The sequence below is a fragment of the Aspergillus ruber genome (assembly GCF_000600275.1).
Source record: "Aspergillus ruber CBS 135680 unplaced genomic scaffold scaffold00012, whole genome shotgun sequence".
NCBI classification, from domain to species: domain Eukaryota; kingdom Fungi; phylum Ascomycota; class Eurotiomycetes; order Eurotiales; family Aspergillaceae; genus Aspergillus; species Aspergillus ruber.
In genome coordinates, this window is record NW_024467308.1 from 154,122 (window position 1) to 169,373 (window position 15,252).

General features: G+C 47.6%; 6 protein-coding genes across 6 annotated transcripts; 5 read left to right on the forward strand and 1 right to left on the reverse strand.

Annotated features, from left to right (window-relative positions):
- Positions 1 to 13: 13 nt before the first annotated feature.
- Positions 14 to 3,432, reverse strand: EURHEDRAFT_412128 (coatomer subunit beta). The gene is made up of 5 exons (XM_040781821.1): positions 3,319 to 3,432; positions 2,905 to 3,262; positions 2,429 to 2,849; positions 372 to 2,370; positions 14 to 322 (listed from the first exon to the last, which is right to left on the reverse strand). The coding sequence occupies exons 2-5, from the start codon at positions 3,207 to 3,209 to the stop codon at positions 180 to 182; spliced, it is 2,868 nt and encodes a 955-aa protein (XP_040638997.1). The 5' UTR covers positions 3,210 to 3,262; positions 3,319 to 3,432; the 3' UTR covers positions 14 to 179.
- Positions 3,433 to 3,547: 115 nt separating this feature from the next.
- Positions 3,548 to 4,681, forward strand: EURHEDRAFT_412129 (mago nashi family protein). Its single transcript, XM_040781822.1, has 7 exons — positions 3,548 to 3,628; positions 3,685 to 3,722; positions 3,774 to 3,869; positions 3,925 to 3,988; positions 4,049 to 4,136; positions 4,198 to 4,323; positions 4,387 to 4,681. The coding sequence occupies exons 1-7, from the start codon at positions 3,594 to 3,596 to the stop codon at positions 4,399 to 4,401; spliced, it is 462 nt and encodes a 153-aa protein (XP_040638998.1). The 5' UTR covers positions 3,548 to 3,593; the 3' UTR covers positions 4,402 to 4,681.
- A 268-nt stretch (positions 4,682 to 4,949) lies between these two features.
- EURHEDRAFT_55027 (uncharacterized protein) lies at positions 4,950 to 5,555 on the forward strand. Its single transcript, XM_040787513.1, has one exon. It carries the CDS (start codon positions 5,071 to 5,073, stop codon positions 5,371 to 5,373), a length of 303 nt encoding a protein of 100 aa, XP_040638999.1. The 5' UTR covers positions 4,950 to 5,070; the 3' UTR covers positions 5,374 to 5,555.
- Positions 5,556 to 7,693: 2,138 nt separating this feature from the next.
- On the forward strand, positions 7,694 to 9,530 carry EURHEDRAFT_530712 (protoporphyrinogen/coproporphyrinogen oxidase; the record flags this gene model as incomplete). The annotated part of the gene is made up of 9 exons (XM_040787159.1): positions 7,694 to 7,710; positions 7,768 to 7,837; positions 7,897 to 7,998; positions 8,019 to 8,192; positions 8,229 to 8,562; positions 8,619 to 8,735; positions 8,782 to 8,792; positions 8,839 to 9,272; positions 9,330 to 9,530. The coding sequence occupies 9 exons, from the start codon at positions 7,694 to 7,696 to the stop codon at positions 9,388 to 9,390; spliced, it is 1,320 nt and encodes a 439-aa protein (XP_040639000.1). The 3' UTR covers positions 9,391 to 9,530.
- A 1,061-nt stretch (positions 9,531 to 10,591) lies between these two features.
- On the forward strand, positions 10,592 to 11,161 carry EURHEDRAFT_377401 (uncharacterized protein; the record flags this gene model as incomplete). Its single annotated transcript, XM_040778961.1, has 2 exons — positions 10,592 to 10,953; positions 11,011 to 11,161. The coding sequence occupies 2 exons, from the start codon at positions 10,592 to 10,594 to the stop codon at positions 11,159 to 11,161; spliced, it is 513 nt and encodes a 170-aa protein (XP_040639001.1).
- Positions 11,162 to 13,100: 1,939 nt separating this feature from the next.
- On the forward strand, positions 13,101 to 14,255 carry EURHEDRAFT_377402 (GID4/VID24 family protein; the record flags this gene model as incomplete). Its single annotated transcript, XM_040778962.1, has 4 exons — positions 13,101 to 13,526; positions 13,580 to 13,730; positions 13,782 to 14,139; positions 14,189 to 14,255. 4 exons carry the CDS (start codon positions 13,101 to 13,103, stop codon positions 14,253 to 14,255), a joined length of 1,002 nt encoding a protein of 333 aa, XP_040639002.1.
- Positions 14,256 to 15,252: the final 997 nt, after the last annotated feature.

The following is a 15,252-nucleotide window of genomic DNA, read 5'->3' on the forward strand; positions in this document are numbered from 1 at the left end:
TTCAGGCACAATTCCGAGTTCAGCTGAGCCGAAAACGGAGCATACTTTCTACTTTCGGAAGTCTATATAGCTCTCATTGAAGGCCAGTAATAAATAATATAGTAGAATAAGATAGTAAATACGACAGCATACAAGAATATCATGGGTAACTAATAACGCTTCAACAGTCAATAATCTATTCATGCCGCAGACGCCTTGAGTCCCTTGAGTGACCCCAAACTCAACGCCAGTCCCTGCGACCGACTTCTTATCCGAACAAACCCTGTGATTGGCCCGTCGTCTGCTTCTTTTTCGATGCTCAGGTTTGCCAGTGCGTCCTCGCCTATCCAAGTTAGTAGATGAGCGTTTTGTTAAGTAGAAAGGGAACATACCGAATACACTCCGGGCATACAGGTTGGCGCTCAAGAACCGGCAATCGCCCTTGAGGGATGCGTCCGGTGTCAAGCAGGCCATGTTGGTGCTTTCCATCAGCTGCTTGAGGAACTCGCGTAGAGTCTTCGCCTTCGAGTTGATGTTGACCTTGTTCTCCCATTCGAATTCGGTCCACATGGTCCGGAACTGCGTCTCCGTGCAGTGTGCAGGCTGAATGTAGTCCATAATGTCCGCGTGGATATCGTTGAGAATAACCACGTGGGTTTCCGTCGAACTGGGCCCATCATACACAATGTTACCGAAGATGACACCGGTGTCCGTCGACGAAACCTTGACGGTAGCCTGAACGTTCAAGAAGTCGCGCGGTCCGAGGTTGTGGGTCGCGGGCCGCTCGACAACCTTGAGGTCTCCAAGTGTTGCAAACTCCACAGACAGGTTCTGCAGGGTCTCCAGTGTTTGGTTAACCAAAAGGACATCGAGGACGATGTCAAACTGGTGGACGGTAACGTAGGCTTCCGCATAAACAGGGTCGGAGAAACCGGTCAATTGCACCACCCGGCTGAGTTTCGAGGAGACAGTCTCCACAGTAGAGTCGCCGCCGGTGGCTTTCGCCAAGTCGAGCTCAATTTCCTCAGCACCCTCAACGTCGGTCTTCTTGGTGAATTGCCGGATCGGGATCGCGTCATCAATCTGCACGGCGGTCTTTGCCTTCTCAACAGCTTCCTTGGCAGCCCGCTTCTTGTCCTCAACCTGGACCATCGCACGGAAGGCCGTCCGGGTATCCTCGAGGAAGGTGGCTTCCAACTCCTTTTTCTCGGAGAACTCGGCAAGCGAACGCACACAGGTCATGATACGATCAACAGAGTCTTCGTCGATGGGAGCCTTGACGAAATGCGACTGGCCAACACGCATAATCGAGATCATAATCAACATGGCTTCAGCGCGGAGAGCGTTAGTACGGGCCGCCTCTTCAGACACCTCGGAGTGGCGCATCACCAACTTCGTCAATGTAGACGACAGCACGGTCGCGAGGTAGTAGTCACCGTCCAAAATGAGTTGACGGAGAGGAGGCTTCTGGGCGGCTTTGACGGCCTCGAGTCTGGCAGCCGCTGCCGACTGGCTTGTAAGAGCACTTTCAGTAGCGTACGTGCCATCAGCGAGGACTTTTCTCGAACCTGTCGGAGCCGAAGGCTTGGCGCCATTGAGCTGTTCCTTCACGGCTGCAGACTCATCCGGAACCTCATCAAGCAGTCGTTGCTCCGAGGCTAGGATCGGGATCTCTCCAAGACTTGCGCGAATACGTTTCCAAGCTTCGCGAATATCTTTCTCCTCCAACGAGTACTCTCCGACAACCCACAGGACACCACGGTAGACCTTTCCGGCGCGAACCTCACTCAAAGTCGATACCAAACGATTCACAATAGAGGCCCGTAGCTTGGGGAATTTCTCTACAACTTCCTTGACGAACGAAATAACATCCACAGCAGAGTTATTGTTAAAGTCGGCAATAAAGTCCATCAGGAGATCCACAACGCTGGCGGCGATTTCCGAGAACTTGATAGCGCAGTTGTGTATCGACTGGATAAGGAGTTGGCGGTATTCGATGTTCTGCTCATATGTCTCATCAACAGTCTTGGCCAGCTCCTTCTTCAACAGCATGACAATCTCTTCGACATTCTTGCTGGAAACCATCTCCAGAGCGATACCAAGAGCCTTGCGACGAACATCGATGTCGGGACTGGAGAGCACGCGCAGGATTTCCATGGTGAGATCATCCAAGACGCCCTCGTTGCGAATGCGCAATTGGTCAACGCGGTCTAGCACGATGAGTTTGACATTGTTGTCTGCCTCCCGGATAGCGAGCTCGATCAGTTTGCCGGCAGCGGCCTTGACAGCCACGGGGTTGCTAGTGAGGGCAGTGAGAGACGTTGCGGCTTCGTAAATCACGGTGCTCGTAGATGCGTCAAGGAGATCGAAAATCAAGCGCAGATATTTAGCCTACTCCCGTTAGCAAGCCATGAACCTCTTGTGCCATCCCGCCTGCCAGGCCACCCACCTTGTTCTGCGAGTTCTGCACCGCATCCTTCCTAATAAACTCCAGCTCCACCAGTTGCAACAGTTCATCGGTGTTCGGAATGGTATCGAATGTATTTGCCAGGTATTCCAGGGCCTTTGTGTGGCTAATGGACATGAGAGCGGCGAACGCATTGCGTTTGCAGGTGCTGTCGGTCTCACCATCAAGGAAGGTCTGGATGAGGTCTGGTGCATCCGGAATGAGAGGTTCCGAGTGTTGGAAGATCGAAGCAACAGCCCAAACGGCATTCTTCCGGACGTATGCGTGACGGTGTTCCAAACACGAGCGTGCGGAGGATAAGAGCGGTTCGATGAGTTCCGGTTCTCGGAGCTTGCACAGGAATCGCAGGGTATTGCCTCGGATGTATTCGTTGGGGTGTTGCAGGTCGTTACGGATTCCGTTGCTAGACACCGACATGTTATTAATTGAACGAAACCACATGTATCAATCACACTCACCAAACTAAAATCATCTCCTGCTTCAACTTGCCATTCGAGTCCAGTTTCGGGCAGATCTCATAGTAGAAGTAGAGCAGCTTCTTCAATGGCTTGCTCCGAGACGGCATAACAAAGCGAATAATGTGCATTAAAAGTTGGGACATGGGGTCTCCGTTCAGCATGATCGTGATGATGGTTCTCATGGTCTCCATCTTGGTCTCATCATTGCCCTTCTCTAGCTGCAATTTCAGCTCCGGCAAGGAAGGCTGATCCGCAGTGTTGTCCTGATGGACCAAACTGTACGCATTTTCCAGGTACGACGCCATGGTGGTGACTGTTCGAGTGGGAAGTAGGAGGGGGAGGAGGGATCTAAGGAGACCTGCAACTTGTCAATACTCGGAACAAACATCAGGAACAGCGGGGAGGAACACTCACTTCTCTCCTAAGCTAGCGAGAGCAGAGAATAGACAGAATTAAACAGTATAAAGCAAGCTCCCCTCACCAGCCTGGAATATCATCCGCGCCAAACAATTGTATGTATGAATGAATGTACGAGAATAGAATGAATGCTGTCCACTTGCGCGGCGGAGCAACCTGGCCGGAGTGTGTGGGTGACTAAGCCGCCTGGACCAACCCTGCGATCCGCCTCCAGATTTGTTGCTTCTCTCTCCTCACGTCGTCAAAATAATAAACAAAAAGTGTCTGACGAGATGGCGCAAAACGACCCCTTTTATCTCCGCTACTAGTAAGCCCGATTTGTTGTTGAGGCCCAGGTTTCCTCAGCTGCTGACTGCCTCGCAGCTCCGGTCACTCTGGGCGGTTCGGGCATGAGTTTCTAGGTTGGTCATCTTCATTCGCGACTAGAGGGTGTTGCTAACTAGTTTCAATAGAATTCGACTTCCGCACTCTAGGCGATGGTCGCAGCGCAGGCGTCCGATACGCGAACAACTCCAACTACCGCAATGATTCCCTGATCCGCAAAGAGAGTGAGTGGAGGAACAAACATGGTCGATAGCGCAGCCGTGCTAATGGGATGGACAGTGTGCGTGAGCGCAGTTATGATCCAGGAGATCAAACGTATCATCAAAGACAGCGACATCCTAAAGTATGCGTCCTGCGATACCCCTCGATTCTCCGTCACGCGCTAATCCGTCGTCCCCAACAGGGAAGATGATTCGAAATGGCCGCAGAAGAACAAGGATGGCCGACAAGAATTGGAGATTCGATTGGGCAACGAACACATTTCTTTCGAGGTATTTCACCAGTGGACAGGTTCGCACTTTTGGCTTGTTTGACGGCTTCTGACAATGGTAGACCGCGAAAATCGGCTCGTTAGTAGATGTGACGGAATCGGCAGATCCGGAGGGACTGCGTGTGTTCTACTACCTCGTCCAGGATCTCAAGGCTCTCGTCTTCTCCCTCATCTCTCTTCACTTCAAAGTAAGAATCAATCTATGGTCTAGTCTGGTTATGAGGGCTGTTCTAATCAATCTTCCCATGCAGATCAAGCCTATCTAAATCGAACAATATCATGAAAGCGATTTTGAATTCTACGAAGGAGCATCGGGCGTTTTGTATTGAAGTGACCGGGTATCAGAAACAGCAATGACACAATCTGTTTGACATCTTTAATGCAAAAATAAAATAAAGGCCATTGCTATTCGCATGAACTATGTTTACTGTTACCATAGGAAAAACTTCCTCTAATCGTACTGAATATATTTTGAACGAAAAACCCACTACGCCTTTCAATCTTCCAGGGACTTAATGTCAAGACTTATTTAATATTGTCCGGCAGAGTTGGAATTCACACTTGATCAAAACCGTCAATATATGTACATGAATGCTTGTTCTCCAGGGGATTATTGTTTCTAATACAAAGGCCTTTCTACATCATCCGTGACAGCCATCTGCTGCCGTTTACAGGTTCTGGCTTATCGGCCATGTCTTAGAACAAAGCTGATGCTATAGTGCCCCATTGTCAGCCTTGCCGCCTGGAACGGCTTATTGACTATATATTTACCCTGCATCTTTTTACTAAGGAGCTGTTTCAATCTCTCTACTAGCTTTAGTGAAAGGGATAATCATCTAACTAGAATACAGAAATCGTTGCAGTATAGCCGAGGTCCTTGGGCTATACATACTCACCTGAAGGTGTGAACCCGCTATGGAAAACACTCCCAGAAAATGGCTAACTCGAAAAGACAATGTCACCCGCCGTGGACTCCCCCCTCGGTATCCAGATCCCAAAATACATATTTGGCCTGCCTCGCCCCCAACCATCAGTCCGTCGCAGTACCGTTGACGGTATTCGCTCTGGGCACCATAAAAAGCTCTGGACGACAGCTCGAATTACGCGTGGAGGAGATTGAGAAGGCGCTGGATCTTGCGTTAGAACCATCTGATTTGGTCATTATCCTACAGCGACCAGCAAACAACCATAACTATGCTGTCTCTTTTGAGCAATTTGTTCAAGACTGCTTGGCATGAAAGGCCGTCGATGAGCTTATTCGATTATCAACAAACGGAGCATGAAGCATACACACCGTGTCTGTCCTCGACGCATTGATGTTCAAGCCAAGATGAAGAAATAAAATTTCAGACGAGAGGTGCCATCAGCTCTAGAAGAGGTCCTTCGCTCGAAGAAGCCAAGTGTGATACTGCAATGTCATAAAGAATACTACGAAGATCCCTGGATGCAGAATCTCAGCCTCCCTTACAAAGATTACAGGCTGCCCTGAAAAACCATTACACATGACGACGAGACGAAGACCACTGTTTTCCAATCCTTTCACCCATCTGTTGCCGTCAATTACGACCGACCCCGTCCTGAATACAGAACATTATTATTATTTAATCAAGTTTATTGTCCATACCGAGCCCTAGAGCTATGATAGATTTACAGAACATTACTATTGTGCCATTTTGCCCGTGCATTTTCGCACATATTGGGCACTTCGTTTAAGATTCCTAGGTCTATCAGGAGTAAATGTACCTCGTAGTTGTGAGATTCTCTCCTGCTTTTTTGTTCAAGTAGATGCAGAACTAACAGCGTTAATTCCAGGCTTGAATACAATTCTAGGGAATTTGCAGCGGCATGTTATGAACTATCGAAGGCGTTAAATCCTAATATCAGTTCAGAGACTGTATACCAAGGATATTATTTGGGGCTTGCAGATATCACCGGGTATGAACAAAAAAATGTGATAGAAACACGTGTGGCAGCATATACGAGCACTTGGTACCTTTATCTGAATTCTCTCAGTGACTAGAGGTGTTCAAGGTATCCAGAGCTATATATACATATGGCAAGAAAGATTCATAGGCCATCCCCTGTATGCACAGGTAATCGATTTGTTATTTAAAAGGGCCAATGAGCAAGTGTCCTGGTGCGAACCAAGACAGAGAAGCTTGAGACAGCCACAATTGGGGTGGAACCAGCCTTCTCGAAAATGCAACTAAACGATACGGATACGCAGCATGACACTTGATCAACCTACTGAAAACCAACGAGACTCAGTCACCGACAGGCCAATGCCTGGACAAAAATGATACCGGTAACATCGAGGAGTGACAACAAGAGGAGGGAATTGGCTGGAAATACCTGCATGAAAGGATCCAATATGCTGAGGAGCAGTGTCTGATGTTACGGAACTTGACAGATTCCTTTCTTTTCGACCTCAGCTGCTCACTGGGATTTGCCATTTGGTATTCTGGCTAAAAGATCAGATTCAAATTCTTAGATATGACGAATTCAAAGAGGAGCACCCCGAGGAAATGGTAGGGGAGGTGGAGGATTTTGTCAAGGCCAGCGATGAAGAAATTGGTGGAAGAATAAATATCTGTACACGATCTTACTCTGAGCAGTCTGTCCAAGATGCACTTCGATATTAAACAGTTCAAATTGAATTACACCCAGACCTAAGTCACGATGCTAGTCGCGGGCGCGATGCAGCTCAGCGTGATTTGGGATTCCTACTCGCCAATGCCTAGCAGCATTCGGACATGATTCTGCATTTGATTGGTGAACTTGGTCACTCAGCGGAGAATGATAGTTGATAATGGCTCCGAGAAGCGCGGCAAAGCTGTCGTTGTATACCTTTGTACTTTTGCTACCGGCCCAGGTGCCCTCTGCCCGCAACTGCGGGCATGAATCACACCATCTCTTTGTTCGGCTCGGTTGGATGAGGCCTGTATCTAAGGGACTACACCGTCTAGATGTCGAGTTACACCCATAGACCTTAGCCCATGTGTGTGGCTATTTATTAATGAAGCCCCAGAAGGAGCTAGATAGTATAGAACAGTGGGGGGTTTTACTCCAAGACGCTCTATCCTGTAAAAGCAAGAGAAGAGGGCAGAGAATGGTCTGAGAGACGACAAACGTAAGATTAAACCCAAATTATGGATTCTTTGCGCCGGATATTTACACAGAAGTATGAACGGAGCTCCGGGAAGGACGCCGAACCCGGGATCAGTGGAGGCATCGATACATGGGCCAGATACAGGGTATAAGATATTCAATACATATGCCTAACTAGGCATTTGCGGCACCAATACATAGTAAACAAGCCTGTTGATCCTTGCGAGAGCTCTTGATGGCCAATATTTGTTGGCTTAAGGCAATCTGCGCCTGGTATGAGCCCGGGGACGCGCGGCGCCACTTCGTGGCAGCGCAACAAAGCCAGCAGGAAGTGTTGGTTTCAGGTTATAACGTGTGTCTAAACCCCTCCTCTCCCTCTCACCCTCATATTGCTTCCCTTATAGTCTTGTCACTTGTCTTATTTTAGATAGTGTAAATAGTTATCACACCATGGCGGCTAAGCAAATGTACTCTCACGCCTGTTAACGCTTGTCTGATTAACGCGCTGACCATTGGATTTATAGTGACGTTGATGTCTTAGTTATTGGCTCTGGTCCGACTGGCCTGGGAGCCGCCAAGCGCCTGCAGCAGTTGGTATGTCAAATCTTAGGGTTATACTATGACTGCTGACCAAGCCGCTTTCCGTTCTCCAGAACAGTGCGTCGTGGTTGATTATCGATTCGAACGAAAAGCCTGGTGGTTTAGCTTCGACCGACATTATCCCGGAGGGCTTTCTCTTCGACGTAGGAGGCCATGTCATCTTTCCCACTACAAGTATTTCGATGATTGTCTCGGGGAAGCCCTCCCCAGGGACGAAGACTGGTATGAACACCAGCGTGTTTTCTACGTGCCCTACCCTTTCCAGAACAACATTTCCGTGCTTGATAAGGAAGATCAGGTCAAATCGATCAGCAGTCTGATTGATGCGGCCATAGATGCTCGTGCTCGTGTTGCGACAGATAAACCTGATAACTTTGATGAGTAGAACCGTCGCAATGTTGGGGAGCATTTGAATGAGATCTTCATGCGGCCATACAACTTCAAGGTCTGGGCAGTTTCTCCCAGCAAGATGAATGCCACCTGGGTTGGAGAACGTGTTGCTGCGCCTAACCTGAAGACATTGACGAACAATGTTATTCTTAACAAAGTTGCGGGCAACTGGGGTCCTAATGCCACTTTCAAATTTCCTGCCCGGGATGGCACTGGAGGTATTTGGACGGCAGTTGCCAACACCATTTCTAATGATAAAACTCGCTTTGGAGACCATGGCAAGGTGATCAAGGTTGATGCCGATGCCAAGAATGTCTATCTTGCAGAAGGTTAGTTTAATCTATCAATTGGTTATAGCAAGTAGACTAACAAGAACGCTCCCTAGGGACCGTTGTCCATTATGGCTCGCTCATCTCTACAATGGCTGTAGACTACCTGGCCGAATCCATGGGCGATACTCAATTGCAGCAGTTGTGCAAGCCACTTTTATTCTTATACAAATGTGACTGATATCGGCGTTCGTGGTGAACGTCCCGAGCGTATTGGAGTTAAGTGCTGGGTACGTGCCTCTCAACTATATAAATGACTTCTCTGACGACGTATAGCTCTACTTCCCCGAGGACAACACACCTTTCTACCGCGCGACCATCTTCTCAAAATATTCTCCCTACAACCAGCCCGACAATTTAGCTAAGCTGCCGACCCTGCAACTCGCTAATGGAGAAAAGCCTGCCTCCACTGATGAATCGGGTCCCTACTGGTCCGTTATGTTGGAGGTCTCAGAATCCTCGCATAAGGCCATCAACCAGGATACTTTGCTGGCCGATAGCATCCAGGGCCTCATTAGCACAGAGTTACTCAAGCCCGAGGACAAGATTGTCAGCACATATGTCTGCCGTTTTGACCATGGCTATCCCACACCTAGCTTGGAACGTAATGGCGCTCTGACTGAGATCCTTCCTTACCTACAAGACAAGGATATTCTTTCCCGTGGCCGTTTTGGTTCGTGGAAGTATGAAGTCGGGAACCAGGGCCATAGGTCAGTATCCCCATATTTGTTTCTGGGGAAGTTCGATCACATGCTAACTTTTAATAGTTTTATGCTGGGCGTCGAAGCTGTCGATCACGTTGTCTCTGGTGCTGTTGAATTAACTTGAAATTATCCCGACTTTGTTAACACTCGTCGCAATACTGAGCGTCGACTGAAGAGCGTGACGACTGTCATCCGGTAATACAACGAGGATGGGGTTCATCATGAGCGGATGTTTTTGATCACAATCGATAGGGACATGCGTCTAAGCTACTATAATAGAATATCAACATCATATAACTAGTGATTTCTTCCCGCTAAAGCAAGTATTTATGTCTGGTATTCATTTCCGTTGAGGCCATATATCGTACGATGCGTCAAATAAATCATGTATTCTAGACTGATATCAGCATTGTGTAGAGTGTACTGTGACAAATTACTGCATAGCATTTGATCCCCTTCTTGCTACTGAAATATATATCGCGTAGAACAAAGCATAGAGATAAACCACTTTAATGCCACGAAACAGTCGTAATTCCCCTTAAATAACACAATAAACTGAACAGCATGATACCATGCAGAAGTTATTTTGAGAGGATCTGACATATTTGCAGACAATATGTACAAGTCTTCGACGTGAGCAATCAACCCCCTTGCCAAGATACTTGTTTATATTAAAATATTACAGACTTAATAGCTACCTATCAATGCCCGAGGAAAAGTTTGTACTGATTTCAATTGTGCAAGTTGCAATTTCAGTGGCTACTAGCCTTATTTCAATGGGACGTGGTAACCTCACACCATACATCAATGCACGACAGTCGCTCCCTTGAACATGTCAGCGATCATATCCGACTCACCTTGTCTAGTCAATGCTCCGGCATAAACTGATTGACAATAAGCATAAGGTGAGTAACTCGAAATGGCAGGCATTAATCGCCGCAGTGCTTTCTTTTGACATATGTAAGATGTGCTGAAGCCATCTTGCAGAGTATGGATCAGAAGTATTGACGCCAATAATTCACTCCCTAATTGGAGCAAATGAGACTCTCGTTGCATGGTACCTTTTATGATTTAGAAAAAATTATTAATGAGGTTTAAAGTATAAGATCGTTGCATTTTATGAGGGAGAATTAGGTTAGCTTTATAAGTGAATTATTTAGGTAGGGTAAATGGTTATAAGACCCGATTCACCGCAGCTCTTGATCTGCCTTGTTCAACGCAGCTTGCCTATTTCCCTCCTGATAAACTCGACAGTACAGCATCTAGGGAATTACAACATTGAACGTGATATATCCCCTCTTCCACTCTCAAATTGCTCAGCCAAAATGAGTACGCTTCTCACCGAAGAAGACTACGCCCTCCCTGTCAATTACATCAGGGTTATAATCGAAGTCCCTGAAACAGGCCACGAATCAGACACATACAGCGGAAGCCACCCATCTATCTACCTCCTCATCAGCGATTCAGGATCAGTCCGCCTGAACATGTTCAGGGCAAGACCTGACGATACCATGGGTACCTATGCCCTAGAGCGGTGCTTGTACAGATGTATCGATTATCCCCTCAAGGTCGTCGATCTGTCAGCGGCGAAGGGGATAACTGTTGGTGACGTTATAAGACTTATTGAGGGTAAGGGACGTGATAGATACGAGTTGGCGGATAGTGGGACGGGGTGTCGGTTTTGGGTGTAAGTGTTCCAAGCGCAACAGCGTGTGGGTTGGACTTTCGCTAATATGATTAATAGGAAGACTCTTATCGATGACCTGAATGCTGCAGGGTACATCGATGAAAGTGGAGCTGAAGTTGCACAGGCGCAGAATAGTTTGTACAAGAACTACCGGATGGAGGACGAGGACTCTGAGTATGAGGAGATGGTTCCTGGGGAGTTCATTTAGCAGTTAGCTTACATATGGGCTCGTAAGCAAACCATATCACTTAGTTCAACTGGCTCTCTATTATTATATTTGAATTCTAACCACATTTGAAAGATAAGAATAGCGTAAAAGTGCGGTAGTATGCCGTTTCATCTCACCATACAGGGGAGGAGACCAACGATCAATTGATGGTAAAAGCTTACGACGATACATTCATCACTCTGGCTCTCATCGTAATTAAATGACACATTCAGATTCATATCATGGGATCATGAAGCGAGTCCACAGAACTCCAGCTGAAGCAAGTCCTCAATCCTCCTCTTAAGGGTGTCAGCAAGCCTATCCGACACACAATTTCCAGTCGACCCCCTCACACTGGCTGATCACCAACAAATAATAAGTATTTTGAGGTCGCAACCGGTGGGTGAGCGCCATGTTGTTGTTTGATCTGCTGACCCAAGCTTCGCATATAAGATGCAAAGTACAACAACTCGGTGGGCCAGGAACCTGAGTACGAGGCAATTATACCTGGGAGATTCGTTTAGGAAGGACCGGATTATGAAAGCAAGATCTCGTTTCAGTGGTAGTATTCCTCTACCATTAGGCCTCAGAGCTAGAGTTTGGATCTCTCTTTTAAACTGCCCGAGTTGTTTCATGAGTTGTTGACGGTTCGGTACGATGCATAGTTAGGATAAAAAAGTCGAAAGGGTGCAGAGTCTAAGGATCAATATCGGCGGGCATGTCCATCCTCTACAGGGATTTGCTAGAGAACAATAGGAACAAACCTAGGATCCTCTGTTACTCTTTTTAGACCCATCAAAGACACTGCAAACTAGCAGCACGGGATCACTTCAGAAGATTCACACATTCTTGCTCGCCATTCGCAAGTCCCATTATGTTTGTAATGGCTTGAAGGAGGCTCTTTCCATAAGTGAAATCGCTTTTGATATATGGAACAGCCGCAGCGCCGTGAAAATACGGGGAAAACCCCGCATGTTCCCAGTCAAGTAAGCATATCGAGTCGTCTGGCATGAGCTTGATGTTCTGGCGGCAGAGGTCGAGGTGACAGAGTATAAGGGGATACGAACGCAGACCTATCGTTTTGTTCGATGAGCTCGAGGCGCTTGTTGAGTCAACGGTTCAGAAGCTCAACAGAACCGATAATATCCTCAGTCCCGTTATTTCCAAACAAGTATCCTTTAAGCATTCCATCGCCGATTGGTGGTCCTGGTGTGCCATCGCCTATGCCTGTGACCGTCACCAACTCGGAGATAATTCTTGCTAGACGTTCAGTAATATAAGCACCACGGCTGAGGCTAATCTTTTCTAAGGTCTCCCCAGGGATATATTCCATAAAGAGATATCCTTTCGCCCAGGAGGAAGTCGATGAATTCGGACTTTGAAAGTGGTGGTAGATTTGCGGGACACGGACAATATGACGATTAAGGTGTTGATAGGCGTACTTCTTGATCGCGAACTCGCCTGGCCAGACGCCATAGCCGCATTTGGCCACGACTTTGTCTGATATCCGGAGGACTTTTCCCTTTGTCAACGCCACCAATAGTAGCGTTCTGTGCTTTAGCCTACTCGCATAGGTAAATCAGTTAGGCTCCAGGTAGTCTGGATACAAGTCACCCCATGAGAAGAATAGAGACCATAGTTAAACCAATCTGTGGTGCAAGCGAACGGTGATATTGATAATGCTGACGTTTAACGTGCTTGCTTATATACCGTTGTTATGCCGAGGGAATGAGTCAGCTATGTACGACATAATTATCCCACGTCTTCCCCCCGCATGACCCGCGCTATATCCCTTTCGGTGGTTAGTCCAATTCATCCCATCTTCTTGATTCTTGCCTAATTCTTTCTATTCTGCTTTTTGACAATTTCTTCTTAATTTCTTTTTTCTCTAACCGCTTTCTCAGCTCCGATGTCCTCTCTCACCTGAAAGTAGCCTCCAATGCCGACTCCGAGTGACAACACACCACAGCTGTCTACCACTTCGCTCGTCAACGATATCTCCTCCCATACTACTTGTCCGCCGGAAATCGAACGATTGCCTTTGAGGAGCGACTCCCCCGACCCCTCAGCTATTGCTGAGCGCGATGCCGTCGTCAATCATGATCCGCCCCCGGCCCACACGACAGCGCATTCCATGTTGATGCGGTCAGAAGATGCCGCTACCACAGATCCTATGAGAGTTGATTCGGGTTCAGGTGCATCTGGTTCTGCCGTGATGAAGGCAACGACCAAGTCTGAGGAGGAATCGGGGGTGGGAAGATTGAGTCCGGCTGGGGAACCGTCATGCTCGGTACAGCAGCCTTCGTCTGTGGCTAATTCGCCGTCGGTTGCATCGCTTCTTAGCTATGAGTTCTCCAATGTTCGGGTATGTACCCGAGTAGCAGATATACCATGCATCTGGCTTACTGACTGCGGAAGCTTCTCCCTAATTATACATCCTCGTTTCTACGCCCCGGGAGTAAATTCACCGGGACTCAACAGTCGGATCGCCAGGTGTACAATGTCGACGTCGAGATTAAACATGTTGACATGGCTGAATCATATCTTTGTGGTTATCTCCGGATTCAAGGTCTGTATTCCCGCCAATTTTGCTTGGATCTATCTGACAATATGCATATAGGCCTCACGGAGGACCACCCTACCTTGACGACATTCTTTGAAGGAGAGATCATCGGTACCAAGCACACTTTCAAAACCCGCCATGAAGCATGGGGCGCGACCGAGAAAACAGACATGAACCACTGGGCGCGATTCCCGGCATGGCGACCGCTAGCCAGACAGGCAAAGAAACCCGACTTCACCTACCGTAATTTCGCACAGCGCGAGCACATCTTTATGCGGTGGAAGGAGTATTTCCTCGTCCCTGACCATCGCGTGCGAACTATATCCGGTGCTAGTTTTGAGGGCTTTTATTATATCTGTTTCAACCAGATCGAAGGGACAGTGACCGGAATCTACTTTCACGCCAAGAGTGAGAAGTACGTATGCATCCTGCCGATGTCGAGGGTTCTACTAACGCTCTTGCAGATACCAGCAACTTGAGCTCAAGCATGTCGAAGACCGTGGTTGTACCCCTGCTTTCGAATTCCGTTAATCGCCAACTCCGATTCTCTCAACGGCGAAGACACTCCGTTTACGACCTCTCTATCCCTAATTCATTTGTATAACCGACAATTAAGAAGACGCCCCTCTATACCCAAGATTGTATCCGACGTCTTATCCTTCTCATCTCTTCCGACTCCTCACCGCTTCAATTTCATGTTCATTTCTCCCCATCCGCCCTTTGTCAGCGGGGAGCAACTTTTTCTCATCTTCGTTTTGACGTTCAACTCTTTTGCTTTCATTCTATCATTGCCTTCATGCCTCATGACCTTGGTTTCTTGACTTGGCGTCTCGATTGGACAAACGGTTCGGTTTCTATTCGGTTCATATCCTTCTTGTCTAATTCTATGCTGGGACTTTTCTTTTATGGGCGCGAGTTCGGTTGCCATGATTTTAACTTATGTCTTCATTATTTTTTGTTTTCTTCGAGATGAATACATATTTTTGATTTTTGTAGCGTACGCTTCCGCTAGTTTAATGAACTTCCACACCTGGGTATCTCTCTTGATTGAAAGTTCTCACTTCACCACGCAAGCAGTCAGTTCGGTGAAAGGTCAGTGATAGCCCGTTCCCTACACACCAAAGCCTCATCAATAAACACCCTTCTTAGCCCATCCCCATCCTACCCCTATCCCTACAGACCACTTTCGTGGCCCTTAATCTCTCTTCAAATGCCCCATTTATCCCGCTCATAACCTCTCCACCTCGGCCCCGACCCAAAGTCCTCATTGTACGTACGACCATACCGGACATTCTCCCGCAGCCGGTTCCCAACATAAATAAATCGCAGACACGTAACCTTGTTAAAGGTCTGCAGGGGGCGTCATCTTTTTCCAGGGCAAAAAGGAACACGCAGACTGCGCGGTGAGATCTATCCAGGGGATGAATGTCGAGATTCTGGTCTAGTGGTGGTTCATAACTTATATCTGTAGCTTGAGTGATCTGAGTGATGAAGGCATTCTCATTTACCCAAAGCTTCCTTTGCTCAA